This window comes from Peromyscus californicus, unplaced genomic scaffold, assembly GCF_007827085.1.
Source record: "Peromyscus californicus insignis strain IS unplaced genomic scaffold, ASM782708v3 Scaffold_9__1_contigs__length_137607984, whole genome shotgun sequence".
Classification (NCBI taxonomy): domain Eukaryota; kingdom Metazoa; phylum Chordata; class Mammalia; order Rodentia; family Cricetidae; genus Peromyscus; species Peromyscus californicus.
The window spans coordinates 135,317,001-135,335,802 of NW_026294617.1; the positions used below are offsets into that span (position 1 = coordinate 135,317,001).

An 18,802-nucleotide genomic window follows, 5' to 3' on the forward strand; every position below is an offset into this window, starting at 1 on the left:
GAACTATGCATGTTGGGCACAGTTTCACTTGTCTTGCCAACCACACCATGTATACAGATGAAGATACAGCTTTTTGATACTAAGTCACTTTTCCACGTTACAAAGCTAAAAAAAAATGCAAATCCAGCTTCTATACCAAATCTGTCTGGCTTTATTGCCTGTGCAATTAACAAGCAACCTACATAGTCTCCCTCTTGTCAATATTCTTGTGTTTATCTGGCTCATTATAAAGTATAAATTGCTTAAGAGTGGAGATCATGCATAATTGATAATGTATCTGTGTGGCCATAGCAGCCACTCCATAAACAACTGTGGAATAAATGAAGAAGGGGGTTGTAACATATTGAAAGGAGGCAAGGTTTAGAATCAGAGATTATCCACAAATCCCCATTCAAAGTTTTACATGTACTAGGTGGTTTTTAATATTGGTATTAATCCTGAAACATGGTTGGTAGCAATACTTTGATTTTTTTTTAATTTTCTGACTAAACAACATGCCTTAAGGCCTACACCCAATAAATGGTATTTAGTGAACCAAACCAAAATTTTTATTCCAAAGCAATAATTGGACTTGTACTAATGAATGACTGTCCAATTGCCATAGCAAGGCTCATGAGCTCTTTAACAATATTATATCTTTTTTGTAGTGGTTAATAGTGTTTCCAATTTGTTACATGTAATAAAACTCTTAGAAAGACAGAAATACCTTTCGGGTAGATAGGAAGGGTAGAAACAACGTTGCTTTTGTAATAGAGAGGACTTAATTAGAAGCAGCAGCGAGAACAATAGAAAACAGCTGTTCCAATGCCTGGAATCCACAGAGTGAGAAATGAAGAGGAGGTCTGGGAAGGTGCTCTGGGGATAACCAAATAATGGGAGACTCAGAAACAGAGAAACAATGAAAGCAGCCAACGGAGAGCAGTGCTGGGAGGGCCCTGCAGAGGTTCACTGTGTGCTGCTCCCTTCACTATCGGCTTCATCCACGGCCTTCTGTGGGCAGAAGGTTGCTAGCATAGGCTTCTCCGTTAACCTCCCCAACTGGATAATCTGTGCTGGAAAGATGGTTCACGGCACAAGAACATTGCTGTGCAAGCTTGGGGAGCTGCGGTCAGCTCCTCAGAACTCTGTAAAAGGCCCAATGTGACTGTATCTGTGACCCCAGGGCTAGGGGTGGGGTTGGGAGACAGGAGGATGGCTGAGGCTCTCTGGACACCAGCCCAGCAGAAATTAGCAAACTTCAGGTTTGGTGAAGAATTTTTTCTCCATGGATAAAATGGAGACATACCCATGATCATGCAAGCAGCCCTAATAAAACTCGGAGGGCCATTTAAAAAAATGACATGAAGCCAGGTGGTGGTGGCACACACTGTTAATCTCAGCACTTGGGAGGCAGAGGCAGGCAGATTTCTGTGAGTTCAAGGCCAGCCTGGTCTACAGAGCAAGTTCTGGGGCAGCCAGGGCTACAGAGAAACTATGTCTCAAAAAATCAAAAACCAAAATAAAATAACAAGACATGAAATCAGGACAGAGACTTGTTGGGATGAAGGCTCGGAATGAGTTTGTAGGTGAGAGAGGACAATGGGGTGAATACAATAAAAATGCATTATGTACGTATATGAATTGTCAAAGAATGAATTAAACTATTTTTTTAAAATTTTGAAAGGTGAGGGATTCTTTCTTTCATTTTCCACTCCCTTTTTAGACAGGGTCTATTCTGTAGCCCTGACTTTCCTAGAACTTGCTACATATTAGATCAGAGTGGCCTCTAACCCATAGGAGTCTTCCTGCCTCTGCCTGCCAAGTGTTGGAATTCAAGGCATGAGCCACTTAGGAGGATTTTGTTGTTAATGTTCATTCCTGACCTAAATACATTCCCATGACCAGGATACAAAAAAGCAGAATGTAAAACATCTCAGTACATTTTAAAATCAATACATGCTGAAATTAACATTTAGGTACATTGAATAAAATTACGTATTTTTCAAGATCAAATCTATGAGTTTCTTTTTATCATTTGAAAATGAGTCTACTAGAAGGCTGAAATGCATAATATGGTTCACATTTGTTGCTTGAATTCTATTCCTATTCCCACAGTACTGCATTAGGCTGATGGTTTTGTACTTACTTTAACAGAGAAAACTTCTTTAATAAGTCTCTTTAGAGAAACAAAATTCTGTTTGAATAGGCTCAGATATGTCCGAGTCTTCTATCTTCTAGTCCTGCAAATTCCTGAAAATACTGACATTACAACTTAAAACAAATTCACCAAAAGCATTTTCCTTGAGATAATAATGAGAATAATTTTGTAATTGCATACTTAAGCTCGATTCTGGGAGGCTAAGTGCTGTGGTGAGAATGGGTTGCACAGTTCACCTTTAAGGAGAGACAGATAATGCACCCGAGTTGTGAATCTTTGCTTTCACGGGAGCCTGAGGTCCTTAGGGAGTCAGAGTTTGGGAGAGTAAGTTTCTCCCTCTTGTGCCTCCTTCTGTGGCTATGTTACTGCTGAACAAATTATATTATTTCCTGTAAACCAATGGACCAGAGAGAGACTCACCAAGACAGCAAACTTAGATGAAGAATCATTGAAAATGTCCATCTTCTATGAAATACAGTGTTTTAATCTTTCTTGAGTTTCTCAAGACTGGTATAAAATCACTAAGTGCTGACCACAATTTAAGTGCCAAATGACACTTGGCTTCCACCTGCCACCCGTGTAGTGAACAGAAGGAAAGAGTGATGGTAAGGCCATGACAGCTTAGAGGAGGATGACTGGAAAAGCACGGGCACCCATGAGGAACACAGCAAGCTATGTTCAACCATTGTGCGTCATGGCCCTGTTCCTCCTCACTTGGGTTTGTACACCTAAATGATGACAATGAAGAGATGTTTATGCATTTCTCATAATATACAAGCACATTGAAACAGCAACCAGCACGTGGGTCTTACCCAAAGTCTATGACTGAGACTCAATTTACCAAATACTTCCAACCTGTGAGTAAAGCAGGTTGAAGAATTGGCCTCTTTGAGGCTTGTATCCCCAAAGGACTGTGTTCATTTCTAATGTCCCCAAAAGGAGACAGGGCACTAGAAACATTTGTTAGCAGCTATGGTGTGGGTGAGAGCTCCACTCAATTAACAGTGTGAGGAAAGCACTAGAAAGTGAGTGTCCCCTCATGTCAGAAGGCCACAGAGACACTTTCAGCCCCTTAAACTGTGGATTTGACCTTGAAGGATAACTCAGCCCCTGCTTACAGTCAACAGGACTGAAGTTAATATGAGCAAAGTGGTGAACTCCACAAGGGTGTTTGGTGTTGGGAAAAAGAAAATGAATTAACATGGAATCTAGAAGTTCTGATACCTTTGATGACTATAAGCCTAACTCTGGCAGGATGATTTGCAAGCCTGTTGAATTGTGAGGGTGGATATTGTGGTATGAATGCCCCCCAAAATCTGTGATGCCATTGTAACAGCATTCAGGTGGGATTATAGGGGATGAGGTCTGAGGGGACCACCCTCCTATGGATTAAAACTGTATCATGTCATTAGCAGGTTCCTGATGAAAAGGAACAGGGCAGCTGGTTTCCTCTCTGACTGGAATGACTTTATTTGCCTTTCTGCCATCTTCCCTAGATTTTAGCCCAGTGCTCTTGAACTTCCTAGCCCCAAACCACAGGCCAGCAGGCTAGTGCTTATGAGTGGCCGTCTTGGTTACTTTTCTTTTGCTGTGATGAAACACCATGACCAAGGCAAGTTATAAAAGGAAGAATTTAATTGGGGACTTGCTTACAGTTTCAGTGTTCTAGTCCATGGTCATCATGGTGGGGAGCATAGCAGCATACAAGCAGGCATGATGCTGGAGCAGCAGCTGAGAGCTCACATCTGCTCCACAAGCAGGGGGCGGGGGAGATTGAGAGAGAGAGAGACTGGGACTCTTGATGTGGGATTTTAAACCTTAAGACTTATCCCCAGTGAAACACCTCCTCCAAGGCCATAGTTCCTAGTCTTGCTTAAACAGTTCTACCAACTGAGAACCGAACATTCAAACAGATGAGCCTATGGGGTTCATTGACATTCAAACCACCCCAATGACCTAAGCTGTGAAATTCTGTTTAATAACAGAAAACAGAGGCAATGTGGCACTTCTCAGATTCTGTGGGCACATCAGTATTTGTTGTAATACTGGTCTTGTTTGTAAGTGGGGAGTGTTGGACTCATGCATGTTACTCTCATGGCAGTAGAAGGATGCTGACATGGAGTACTAAGATTTGACAGCAAGTATCCATAGCAAGGACAGTATTATACACACTGTCTTCTGCTTTTTCCTTGGGGTGTGTTTTTGGAGAAAATGCTAGTAAATAAGCAAAATATAGAAATTTTTCTAATGACTCAAGATATTTTATTTTAAGCATATACTTTTTTTCTTATTCTTCAAGCTGAACCTATCAGGTTCAAATCACTACGGTTGTTGTGATTTGAATTTCAGAAAATTTTATTTAAAATTATGAGTGATAGGAAGAGGTGCTTATAGTCCATCTGAATCTTGATTAAATGCCACTCAGAAAGGAAGGAGGAAGGGAAAAAGAGAGAGGGAAGGAGGAAGTTAGGAAACTAAATGTGAGATTGGTTCTTAGACTAAAGACTCCAGGCTCTTTACCACAAAATGGAGAACACACGCTGTGCCCTTGGTTATCACTCATTTGTAAATTTAAAGGTATTTATTGTTTACAAAATATGCTGTTGTGTGGTTCCTTGCCATGATACATGTACAAGGTGGCGGCAGCTTCTTCTCCTTCTTCTTCTCCTCCTCTTCCTCCTCCTCCTCTCCCCCTCCCCCCTCCTCCCTCTTCCCCCCTCCTCCTCCCCCCCCTCCCCCTCCTCCTCTCCCCTCCTCCTCCTCTCCCCCTCCTCCTTCCCCCTTTTTCCTCCTCCTCCCCCCTCCTCGTCCTTCTTCGATTTTTGTTTGTTTTTCAAGACAGGGTTTTTATGTGTAGCCCTGGCTGTCCTGGAACTTGCTTTGTAGACCAGGTTGGCCTCGAACTCACAGAAATCCAACTGCTTCTGCCTCCCTGGGATTAACATCATGAACCACTACCACTTGGCTAAGGCTTCTAAATAGTGTATTTCATTCCTTAAGCAGGAATTTAGCTATTCAAATCATAGAGAGTGAAGACTGTCAGGAGAATATGTAAAGTGCCATAGTTTTGAAAACTCTGAGAACTCTTGAAAATACTGAATCATTGTTCCTGAATCTCAAAGACTCACATGCCAGGAATCTGTAAACATTGTTGATGAACAAATGTTTTTAAAATTAAAATAGACAAGTTTAAAAAAAAAGCAAGCAACATCAGAAAATATTCAAAGTGGAAAGGGAAATAAGTTAAAGGGCTTCATATCAGACTATGCTTGGGTTATAGCAAGGCTGGCTTCTGACCTACCAGATAAACTGGTGTTTCACATCCTTACAAAAATGAGGCAAAATTATTCAAGCAAATCAGGAGGATGGACTTCCCAGAATTAGGGACCCATGCTTGTAAAGTCCAAAGGCAAGGAAAAGCCAGCAGAAATTTAGACATGTTGAAATGGTAGCTAAAAACCCAAAATAGAGTGAAATTATTTGTAACTGAGAGACTTAGAAAGTTGAATGAAATGTTCTGAAATTCCAGATGGAGTTGTTCCAGAGGCAAAGACAGGAAACTGGCCCTGCAGGGGAAACAGGGTCACAGATGCTGTGTCTTCTGAGAGGGGATTTAAAGCTGTGAACAGCACATGAAATGCCTGTGGAGAATGGGCATGGAGAAGTTGAAGGGGTTGTGGGATGCAGGTGGGACTGTGAACCTAGAGGTGACTCCGTGTCTGTCTACATCGTCCTATAAGATGAAGGTGTTCATGTACCACATTTTATTTATCCATTCTTCAGTTGAAGGGCATCTAGGTTGTTTCTATTACAAATAATGCTGCTATGAACATAACTGAGCATGTGCCCTTGTGGTATGATTGAGCATTCCTTGGGAATATGCCCAAGAGTGCTATAGCTGGGTCTTGGGGGAGATTGATTCACAATTTTCTAAGAAAGTGCCATATTGATTTCCAAAGTGGCTGTACAAGCTTGCATTCCCACCAACAGTGGAGGAGAGTTCCCCTTGCTCCACATCCTCTCCAGCATAAGCTGTCTTCAGTGTGCAATGAAGTACTACTCAGTAGAGAAAAATAATGACATCATGAGGTTTGCAGGCAAATGGATGGATCTAGAAAAAAATCATCCTGAGTGAAGTAACCCAGACTCAGAAAGACAAACATGGTATGTACTCACTCATAGGTGGACACTAGATGTAAAACAAAGGATGACTAGACTGCGACTCATAGCTCCAGGGAGGCTACCTAGAAAAGAAGACCCTAAGAAAGACACAGGGATCACCCAATGACAGAGAAATGGATGAGATCTACATGAGCAAACTGGACGTGTGGTGGGGCAGGTAATGAAGGGCAAGGGTCGAGGGAAAGAGAGCTTAGGGGAGTGGGAGATCCCAGCTGGATCAAGAACAGAGAGAGAGAACAAGGAAAAAGAGACCATGATAAATGAAGACCCCATGGGAATAGGAAGAAGCAAAGTGCTAGAGAGGTCCCCAGAAATCCACAAAGATACCTCCACAACAGACTACTGGCAATGGTCGAGAGAAAGCCCGAACTGACCTACTCTGGTGATAGGATGGCCAAACACCCTAACTGTCATGCTAGAAATTCCATCCAATGACTGAGGGAAGCAGATGCAGAGATCCACAGCCAGGCCCCAGGTGGAGCTCCAGGAATCCAATTGGCGAGAAAGAGGAGGGATTGTAGGAGCAAGAATTGTTGAGACCATGATTAGAAAAAGCACAGGGGCAAATAGCCAAACGAATGGAAACACATGAACTATGAACCAATAGCTGAGGAACCCCCAAATGGATCAGGCCCTCTGGATAAGTGAGACAGTTGATTAACTTGAACTGTTTGGTAGGCATCCAGGCAGTGGGACCGGGACCTGTCCTTAGTGCATGAGCTGGCTGTTTGGAACCTGGGGCCTATGCTGGGACACTTTGCTCAGCCTGGGTGAAGGGAGGAGGGGACTGGACCTGTCTCGATTGAATCTACCAGGCTGAGCTGAATCCCCAGGGGAGTCCTTGCCCTGGAGGAGATGGGAATGGGGGGTAGACTGGGGGAAGGGCAGGGGGGGGCGAGGAGGGAGGACAGGGGAATCCATGGCTGATATGTAAAATTAAATTAAATTATAAAAAAAAAGCCATGAAGGTATTCCACAGTGCAGACCCAGAGCTGTCTTTTTGACACACTGCAAGGTTAAATAATGATATTGTCCAATCAGGTTAGAAAAAACAGTTTTGGGAAATGCCATAAGGAAACTTATTGTTTTATATGCTAATTTAAAAAGTCAATTTAAAAGCAGTACCAAGGGCTGAGAAGACAGCTCAAGTTGGTAAAATGCTTGCTGTTCCAGCAGGAGAACCTGAGTTCAGATCTCCAACACTTACATGAAAGCTGGGCACAGCAGCGTGGGCCTGTATGTAGCTCCAATGCTGGGGAGGGAGAGACAGGAAGATCTCTGGAACTTGCTGGCCAGCCAGCCTAGCCTAAACAACTTATAAAGTAAAAGAAATCTGATCATTAATCTATACCGTGTGCTGACTACAGCGCAGGAAAAGATGTATTAGCATGCTGTGACAGTAACAGAAGCTTTACCACAAAAGTCCTTTGCCTTTAGTGAACCCTAATGAATATGCTGGTTAAGCCAATTTTTTGACAAACTAAAAACTGTTTTCCTGTTAATTGTTAAATTATACAGACATTGGCTGAATAGAATTCAAACCCAAATGATCACATGATGATTTTAGACTGGATCAAGCATTAATATTTCACCAGGTTACTAGATTGTTTTGAAGAGCTAAGTAATCCAACAATATTCTAAATTGAATGCTTCTATTCTAAATATAAAACTAATATGTTTGTGGTGGAGAATTTGGGAAACAAAGGGAAATACAGAAAAGATAATAGAAATTGCCTTTATTCTTGCTCACTGGTAACTGCTTCTAATATTCTGCATATATACATAGAAATTTATTTTTAATTAATTATAGTTGCAGTATTTCTTCTGTTTCCATACCCTGGATATTTCTTCATGTTATTTGTTCTTCAAAAGCATGATTTTAAATGACAGTATTGGAATATATATACATTATGTAGTCAATGAAAGCCATTTTTAGGACTGGAGAGATGGCTCATGGGTCTTGTAAGCATGAGGACTTGAGTTCAAATTCCCAGAATCCATGCAAAGGCAAGCACCGTAGCCTGTGTGCTCAACCCCAGCACTCCCACGGTGAGATGGGAGGCCAAGAATGGAGAATTTCTGGAAGCTCACAAGAAGCTGGCCTGGGATACATAATGTTTATCAACAAAGAGCCCTGTCTGAAACAAGATAGGAGGAAAGGACCAATGCCCAGAGTTGTCCTCTGACCTCCACATGCACACCGTGACACATCTGAACCTACACACACACACACACACACACACACACACACACACACACACACACGTCCATTTTTATTAAGTAAGACTTTTTAAACTATGTATTTTTATGTTGATACTAACACTTCAAATATTAAATTAACTCCTATTTCAATTCTTTCCTTTAAGCTCAACTTAAGGTTCTTCAGGTGAGCAGTGGTAGAGTTGAACATTTTTTGGTTGTATTTAAATTATATTTAAAGAAATAAAAAAGCAAGAACCTGGAGGCAGGACATTAAGTGGCCACAGAAGAGCATTGCATGGATTTCTGCCTTGAGCTCCTCTTCTGGTTTCCCTTGATGATGGGCTGGGACCTGTAAGCCAGATAAACCCTTTCCTTCCCCAAGCCAGTTTTGGTCAGTGTTTTGTCAAAGCAATAAAAAAGGAAGTAGGACATGAGGACATGTTTGCTCCTGTGTGGAAGACACACTCCCACTTTTACCCCAGGGTACTCTTGAGGAAGGAGGAGTGAGAAACATTTAGATAGAAATATAGAGGGGAGAAAGACTGATAAAAACACAGGATAGCTCAGGAGGGCCTGGATCCTTATCCACTGGCCCCTCCTGTCTCCTCTAAAGGGCTAGTTATGGGAATGCCAAGGGGTGGAGCAAAGACTTGCCCCTAGCTCAGCCAGGTGTAGACCCTTCCAATCACCTAGTAACCATGTACATGGTCAAGCAATCCTCTAATACAGCTCTGCTGGGTAAAGCAAGCTCAGATCTACTAGGAAACCTTTGTTGGCCTCCACATTCCTGCACTGTCCTGTCTGTGAATGTCAAGGATTCTGCTGTGGAAGCCTGTGCTGTTGAGGGACAGATCCAGGGCTGGACGCAGGTGCCCTGTGCAGACTAAATGTCAGTACACTTCCCTGCTGTCACCTTTGCAGGTTTACTACCAGGAGACGATGTCAGCCCTGCTTCAGAGAAGGGAATTGTGAGATTCAAATTAATTGCCTGTCTTGAACTGCTATCAGAACTGAGTCCAACTTATAAAAGGACTTTAACTCTTGGGCAGCCTACAGCCTACATTTTTGCTCATGAGACCTCCTTTCCCGAGCTTCATGAATCCTCTTGCATGGATCTCTGAACTTCGTATTTTTCCTTTATTTACACCAAAGATGTGAAGTTCCCTCGTGAGGAATTGGCTTTCACTTCATAGCTTCTTCCTTTGTCCTTATTTTATTTTTCCTCCTTTGTCTTGCAACTTTATTCCACAACTAACTGGAGAAAGTTCAACCATATGGCTGTACACAGGGCCTCTAGTCCAGCTGGTGGTTGGCAAAACCCAGAGAACAGAGGATGCCCCTGAAGCCATGAGTGATGCCAAAGCTGGCAGGAGGAGAGGGCCATTGCCAGCCTTGTTTTCAGTGTTTGTCAGCTGTGTGTCACCTTGTGTTTATATCAGATAAGCAAGGGGAGCCTCAGAAACAGCAGAGTGGGACCCAGCAGTGACTTGATAACTAACTACAGAACAGAGCAGCAGTTTGGAGAGGCAGCCATCCTTCCCTAATCCTCTAGCAATTCCTCACATCATGCAATTATGTGCTTGAAAGGGCCCAAACTGGTTTCAGTGTATTATAGTGCAATGTGTTCATCAAAGGACGGGGACTTCCAGTGGAGCAGGTTGCTCTGCTGCAGCCCAACGGAATCTAGAGCAAAACATCATAGATAAAAATTGGCTTATGAAGAAATTTCTCTTAAAGAATTACATTAGGAATGAAGTAAGGATGTGTAAATGTCTCATCATGGCGCCTAAGAGCAGCTTGTCAGTTTTAATCTCTGCTACACAAATTAGTTTGTCTGGCTGTACTCATCTGTCATCTTCAGTGGTACAATCGGCCAACAACTCAAGGCAAGGCACTATTGAACCACAAAGGTTAGTTCTGAAATTTTCTAAGTGTGTGAAGTCCAAGTTTGCTGCCACAGAGGAAAATCCAAGTGCAGAATATGAAAACTGCTCTTGCTGGCTTATGTTCACATACATAAGAGCAGGGCCATCGGGTAAGAGAGGGTTTGCTTTCCCTTGAGAATGCTGTAAGGCTCTCACCTGGCTGTGGCCAGGGAGAACATAAAAGCCACTGGTTCATTCCATTCTGTTCCTGCTTACCTGTAGTGTAGTGATTTCTCCTCCTGACGGACACTTGGGAGAGGCAAAACATTCAGGATGCTATCTCATTAGTCTCTTGACTAGATCCCGTGTTCTATGTAGCTGCTCAGAAGGAACAATAATCAAGGTGTATATATATACATTTGGTTAAAAACAAAAAGAAAATCCCTTCTGTACAAGCTGGATATGCTTTCTGTGTTCCTTCTCCCCTGTACAAAGAACAGAACTGCATCAATTAATTCTACCAGAAGTTGTAGATTCATGCTCAAAGTTTTCTCTCAAAGTCTGAACAGCTTGATAAAAATATTTGCAGACTCACACAAAAATCACCATCACAGATTACCTTCTTGAGTATAAGGAAATCCACAGGCAGATGCCAACTTGCATTCTTACTCAGGACAAGATGGCAATCTGACATCCACAGGCAGATGCCAACTTGCATTCTTACTCAAGATGAGATGGCAGGCTGAGGCCCTGCTTCCTTGTCTGCAGTCAGTGGAAATGGAGCATTATGGGTGCTGCCTCCAACTCCAATTATCTGTGTGTGTTCCAGCTCATTATTTCTGGGAAGAGCTGGTGTGGCTGCCTGGGTGCCAGCTATTACTTACAGAGCTTATTCATAATTTTATAATCACTGCACCGCCAGTGGGAAATTACCAACCGCTAACCAGTTTAAGGCACATGGAACCTATGTTAGCTTTATGAAAATAATTTAAAATTATCGGTCTCATAAAATTAATTTAAAAATAATCAAGGACTTTGCAAAATGACTAAAATCTCATTTTAATAAGTCATCTTGTGAATATTCATGACTATGAAGAGTTAAAGAAATGCAATATTCATTTTATAAAAGAAAATGAAAATATAACTGCAAGCAATTTTAAGTAACATGGCCAGAACAATTCCTGAAAGACAGATAGTGGCCAAATACATTTGGATTTTAGATGATTATACTTTAGAAGATTCTTTAAGAAGTAGGTAAAAGTTTTGCAATTGCTTAAAATAAGGGGAAAGAGGATTGATTAGCATGTTTGTCACAAAAAACCCTGAGCTTAAAAGAGCAGGTTTAAAGCTCTTAATCAAACACTGTGAGTACCCACACACCATTGAATAGCACACATTCATCTATGTCTGTTGTCAACACAGAAACCGAGGTCACTCAGGCAGTTGTTGCTGGTGATGTTTTACCTTTGTAGTTCTTAAAAATGGTCCCAAGAAAGTGAAGACTGTAAACAAGCTTTATCCCTGAGTGAGAAGAGCATTTTCACTCCCTAGTTTCCTTATCTGTTATTGGAGCTCAGTCTGGTGGAGGTATTAATTTTCTACTGTGACTAAAACAAATTATTAGACACTCGGTAGCTCAAAAGCCACAGAACTTTGTCTCAGAGCTCTGCAGGTTAATCTGACATGGGCATCCCAGGACTTCAGCCAGTGTGTCTGGGAGGCCACATTGTTGCCTGATTTTCCCATGTGCAGTGACCAAAGCAAGTGGTATCCTCATCAATAAGCTCTTACCCTCAAGTTTTCTGGATAACCAGGGATAGCGATTGTTTGGGGGGTTTCTGGGACACCTCCTCCCAAGCAGCAACTCAAAGGGAAGTATCCTGCACTTGGTGCTGGGCTCTTTGTTTGGTAACTGTGGCTTCTGGGACCAGTATTGTACCCTGGCCCCTCGTGTAGGTAGCTCCAATTACACCCTTTCCTATATACATACACATTTTAGGAAACTTTGTTGTAGAATATTATTTTAAGGTGTGTTGCTTTTGTTTATGTTGCATTTGTTAAACTCCATGAAGCTGTGTTACTGTGCTTGTTTAAAACACCTGATCGTCTAATAAAGAACTGAACAGCCAATAGCAAGGCAGGAGAAAGGATAGACAGGGCTGTCAGGCATAGAAATATAATAGAAGAAGAAATCTGGGAGAAGGAAAAAGGAGATCTAGGAGCGAGAGAAGGAGGAGGAATCAGGGGCCAGCCAGCCACGCAGCAAGCCATGGAGTTAGAGTAAGATGTACAGAAGTAAAAGAATGGGAAAAGCCCAGAGGCAAAAGGTAGATGGGGTAATTTAAGTTAAGGAAAGCTGGCAAGAATCTAAACCAAACTAAGGCCGGTCATTCATAATTAGAAATAAGCCTCCGTGTGTGATTTATTTGGGAGCTGGGTGGTGAGTCCTCCAAAAGAGCAGAAATAGAATAACAACAAAACTTACAGTTTTTTCCAAACATCCTTAGTTTGTGTATCCCCCCCCACTTCCTGTGCCCTGCCTTCCTATCCTCCTCCTCAAGCCTTCCCTCCACATTATTCCCTTTCCCTGTTCATATCACTTGTGTTTTAGTCCCTGCTCTCTCCATGGCCCCTTTCCAGTTACTGGTACTTACTGATACTCCATGTTAAACACATAAACATAAAGATTCGAACCTGGGACCCTCATGTAAGATAGAAGATGCATCATTTGCCTTTCTGGGCCTGGGTGACCTCACTTGGTATGTTTTCCATTTCAATCCATTTACCTGCAAATTTAATAACTTAATTACTCGTTATAACTAAATAAAATTCCATCATGTGTATTTAACACATTTTCACTGTATGTTCATCAGTTGATGGACACATAGGCTGTTTCTATTCTCTTACTATTGTGAGTAGAACAGTAATGAACACAGATAAGTAGGTGTCTGCCGGTGTCTATATAGCAGGATACTGAGTCCTTTGGGTGTATACCTAGGCTTGTTATAGCTGGGCCATAAGGCAAATGTATTAATGGCTTATTGAAGAATCTCCACACTTATTTCCTAATTCAAGAAATCCACAGGATTGAATTCCCACAACAATTTCTAATGTCTGCACCAGTTTTCATTCCCACCAACAGTGAGAATGAGGGTCCCCTTTTCTGGTATCCGAACTAGCATTTGTTACCATTTGTTTTCTTACTCTTACCGACGCTGACTACATTAAGATGAAATCTCAAAGTTTTGATTTGCATTTCCCTGGTTAATAGGATGTAGTACACTTTAAAAAACATTTTCTTGGCTTATTTGTAAACTCCGTTTAACTCTCAAGCCCACATTTTTGTTGAGTTGTTTGTTTTCTTGATGCTTTGGTTTTTGAGTTCTCTGTGTTTTCTAGATATTAATCTGCCATGGGATCTACCATGGGATCTGCCATGGGATCTGCCGTGGATCTGCCGTGGATCTGCCATGGGATCTGCCATGGATCTATAGCTGCCAAAGATCTCCTCTCATTCCTTTGACTCTTTCTTCCACAATATGGATACTTTTAGGTTCAATCAGAGATTTATTTTTAATCCCAAACATTATAACACAGTTTAGAACCAAAGATATACTGATTCGCTCCCTGCCAGGGGAGACAGTCAGAAAACAGTAAAAGTCTATTTCTGAAAGAAAACTGTATGTGCAGGAAAAACCCTGTAGTTCCTAACACAGTAGTCCCAAGTCTGAGCTGAGGGCCTCACGTGGTGTGACAGTGTACATAGTCTAGAGCACATGTGTTACATGTTCCAAACCAAGGCTGCAGCGCAGTGATAGAGACAGCCCGGGCCAGCACATCTGGAAATACCTGGGACTCACTCATTTTTGGTCATTGCACATGCAACAGCCTTTTACTATTGCCGTATTTTTATTTTAATACTTTTTTACAATTTCCACATTCAGTGACATGACCTCATATGGTGTCACAACCCCACAGTTTAAGATGCTGCCCCTTAAATGTCAGGCGTGTATTTCCACAGTTCTGAAGAATGGGGACTCAAGGTCCAGGGGCTGCCTGGCTTAGTTCCTCATGAAAGCCAGTTTTCCATCTTACAGATGGCTGTCTTCAGGCTGCATCCTCACAGCTAGGACAGGACCTGGTACCTCTCACTCTTCTTATAAAGACCCTAATCCCATCCCAGGGGCTCCACCCTCTTGATCTCATCTAAGAACTGAGTTATCTCTCAGGTCCAGCACCGTAACAGCAGGTGTTAGGGCTTCAGACATGAGCTCTAGAAAACATAAACATTCACTGTATGGCGGGCCAGCCTTGGTGACTGCAACTGCTCTGACTCAAAAGTGTGTGGGAGGGTCTAGACTAGGGTGAGACTGCGGCCAGAGTGAAAGGCATGGCACAGGGTGAGGCAACAGTTTAGTGGTGACTCTGAAGTGTTGTGAAAGAGAATGTATGGTTAGGAGTCTTTTGATTTTTAAGGAATGTTGAATTAAATCTGGGACATTTCAGCAGAACACCCACAGGAAGATGAACCTCAAGAGAGTTCGTTTCTGCAGACTTGCCCTGTTAGCAGAAAACACAAGCCACATGTTTATGATTTCCACAGCCACATTTAATTTTTTTATTCTTTGTGTCTTCCACATCATGCATTTCTATCCCATTCATTTCCTCATCCCTTTGTATACACCCTCTCTCCTTGTAACCTCTCCCCCCACCGCCAAATAAAATGAAATTTAAGAGAAAAAAGAAAAAAAGAGAAGGAAAAAAATCAATCTCATCATGGAAGCTGTAGTGTGACACAGTGAGTCATGCAGTAAACCGTTTTGTCCATACGTCTTTACTTGCAAGTGTTCATTGCAGAGTCATTGGTCTAGTTCGAGGTCTCTAGTTTCTGCTACACTGTTGATGCTGGTCCCTCACTGGAACTCCTCTTGGATATCCTCATGTTACCCTGTGTTATAGAAATCCTGTGGTTTTGGGTCTACAGGACTGGCCCTTCACATGTTCCAGCAGATCACAGATGGTGTGGATGTTGGGGTGGGCCAACACACAGCCTGGTTCTGGGCCTGTGTAATTGCAGGGTTGGTCAGCATGCCAGCTCTCCCTTGTCCTCACTACCAGGGTGGGCTCTCCCTCATTGTCCTGGCTAGTTCACCTTTTGCAGCAATGAGCAAGGGGCAGGTCCAGTTTTTCTTCTTTCATGTCCTTAGGGTCAGATCCCCCACACCTACACCTTCATGGTCAGCTCTACTGTGTTGTACAGGCATGGGTACTGCAGCTGATGAGGGGCAGGGCCAGCTCTCCAACCTGCCTTAGGTGTTGGTCCCCCGCCCATGCTGCCATATGTCCACAGTCACATTTTATGATGCTTGCCACGAAACCTGATGACCTGAGTTTGATTCCTGGGACCCGTGTGGTCCTCTGACCACTGCACATATGCTGCAGCATATCCCTCACCCACAAAATTAATAAAAATCCCTTAAAAGAATATAAGAAAAAAGTGACAATTTTTTCTTTATTTTATTAATAAAAATTTTTCATTTATTTTACATCCTCACCATAGTTTCCCCTCCTTCCCCCACCTCCCGTCTGCCCCCCATCCACTCCTCCTCTGTTTCTGTCCAGAAAGGGGCAGGCCTCCCATGGGTGTCAACAAAGCATGGCATATCAAGTTGAGGTAGGACTATGCTCCTCCCTTTGAATTAAGGCTGGGCAAGGCAACCCAGTATGGGGAACAATGACAGTTTTAATAATGTTTTATGTAACACAGTTTATCCATGGTTCTATCCTCTATCAAAGAGTCAGTATAGCTCAGTCTAACCTCTCCATGTGCATGCTTTGTGTGCTGGCTAATATTATGTCAACTTGACACAGACTAGAGTCATCTGGGAGGAGGGAACCCCAATTGAGAAAATGCCTCCATAAGATTCAGCTGTACTCAAGCAAGCCTGTAAAGCATTTTCTTCATTAGTGATTGATGTGGGAGAGCCCAGACCATTGTTAGTGGGGTCATCCCTGGGCTGGTAGTTCTGAGTTCTATAAGAAAGTAGGCTGAGCAAGCCCTAGGGGGAAAAGCCAATAAGCAGCATGGCTCGCTCGCGCTCTCTCTCTCTCTCTCTCTCTCTCTCTCTCTCTCTCTCTCTCTCTCTCTCTCTCTCTCTCTCTGTTGTAAATAAATGAATGTTGGCTTCTGTGTGGTACCACTCAAATGTGGAGGTCAGAGGCCTCTGTATCAGCTCCAGCCTCCAGGTTCTTGCCCTGTTTGAGTTCCTGTCCTGACTTCCTTCAATGATGTACTATGAGGTGGAAGTGTAGGCCAAATTAACCCTTTCCTCTCCAGTTTTGGTCATGGTGTTTTATCAAAGCAATAGAAACCCTAACTAAGACACCTTGTGAGGACATGATCAGTAGTTATATAGGCCTAGGTAGGTGAAGTCAGCCCTTGTCTTTGCCTATGTTAATAAACTGGAGTCTGGGTCATTCCTGCCTCTCATCATTTGAATGTAAACAGCACTGTCAGGGATGGTGACACACACCACTTCTGCTCAGAAAGACCCAATGGTGTGGTTAGCATTGCTGGGATGAAGAAATGAAGCAAATTGCATTCTCTGTGCTTGCTCCAAGGTTTATTCCCGATACCCCTGTGTGGGGGTCCCCTTTGCCCCACCTCTCAGTAACACTTCTGGTGGCCACAGTTCCTCATTTATATCTTGTGGATATGAAATGTTTTTTCCTCCTCTGTTTGTGTTTTTCTGATGATAAATGATTTTGAACCTCTTTTCATATGTCTAAGAACTCTTACATTTTTCTTCATATGAAAATAATGGATACTCACCCATATATACATAATTCAAATATAAATATATTTTCATATGCCACATAGTGTTGTATTCATGTATGTATCATATAATATAGCCCTTCAAATATAAACATTTGCTAGATGTCTGTCTGCTATCTGCTAAATATTTGTCTAGACTCTAGTCACTGGGACTATACTAGTCAAGAAATAGCTCCAAATGCCCACTATCCTGGAGTTTGTTTTAACATGTAGACGGACCACATACCACCACCCCCCCACCGCAAAAAAAAAAACAGATAAAAATAAAATACCATGTATCATGAAGTTTTTTTATATCTACTTTATGTGGACGAGTCTTTTGTCTGCATATATGTATGTAAACCACATGCGTGTAGTGCCTGCAGAGACCAGAAAAAGGACATTGAATCCTCTAGAACTGGAGTTACAGATGGTTGTGAGCTGCTTTGTGGGTGCTGGGAATCAAACCCAAGTCTTCTGGAAGAGCAGCCAGCATTCTTAGCCTCTGAGCCATCTCTCCAACCCCATAGCGAGTAATTTTCTGGAACTTAAATTTGAGTTTGGCTCAGCCACTTCACATCATTAAATCATGTTTTTTGTAATTGTAAAAGGGAAGTGGTAATAATCACAGCTTTATAAGTTTACGAAGTGCATATGAATAACTTCACACAGTATCTATATTAGAGAAACAAAAACAATGATGGAAATCAAAATAATGTGGTTGCATTTTTTCTCTTTCTACTTTTTCTTCAATGATAGTTTTTAGTTAGAATTACTGGAATTTATACTTAATGTGTCTTCATTATTGCTGAAGTATTAGGTCTCATTTGGCTGGCAACCTACTGTGAATTTGGCTGATTTTGAGATGTGTTATATCCAGATTTTTTAAATTTCAAAAGCCAAGAGCCCAAGAACCTACATGTTTTACAAAACTACATTGTGTTAAATTGCCCAAAATATAGGAAAATCTACAGAACAGTCTGAACTCAGAGTGGTGGTGTTATGTTACTGTGTCTGGACTGACACTCAGTTTAGCAGTGTGGTTATGAAGACAGTCTGTGCCTGGTCCTCTGCAAAGATGCCTGTGACTTTGTCAAGCTTTGCAACAACTGTTTGTCCTTCTTTCTTAGATAATGATGTTGAAAATGATCTTCAACCAGACATCCGTTGAGCAATGCAAAACACAGACGGGAAAGGAGAAGGAGTGCAACTCGTTCCTGATTGCAGTTCGCCTGGCTTCGCTGAACCAGATCCTGGACCCCTGGGTTTATCTGCTGCTAAGAAAGATCCTTCTTCGGAAGTTCTGTCAGGTAGCAAACGCTGTCTCCAGCTGCTCTAGTGATGGACAGAAAGGGCAGCCCATCTCATTATCTAACGAAATAGTACAGCCAGGGCCGTGAAAGTGAACATAACCCATGTGCACACTCAAGCTTTTGCAGCCAATGTCCCTAGCCCTTACGGACTGAGGCATCTCTGGTATGCTGCTGTTTATGCATTGGAATGGAATTTTTTGATATAAAGCTAGAGGGTCTGAGAAGCATAGATAATCCCTTCTGTGCCAAAATCCTGAAATACAAACAGAGGAAAATCTGTTACTAGCAG

The 18,802-nt window shown here is 42.3% G+C and overlaps 1 protein-coding gene across 1 annotated transcript in view; it reads left to right on the forward strand.

The window, feature by feature from the left end:
• The window catches only part of Ptger3 (prostaglandin E receptor 3), a 73,371-nt gene that overhangs the window by 11,842 nt on the left and 42,727 nt on the right, over window positions 1-18,802 (forward strand). Inside the window, exon 2 of the mRNA XM_052731160.1 lies at window positions 18,331-18,510. Coding sequence (XP_052587120.1) covers window positions 18,331-18,510 — 180 coding nt within the window. The remainder of the gene's footprint in view (window positions 1-18,330; window positions 18,511-18,802) is intronic.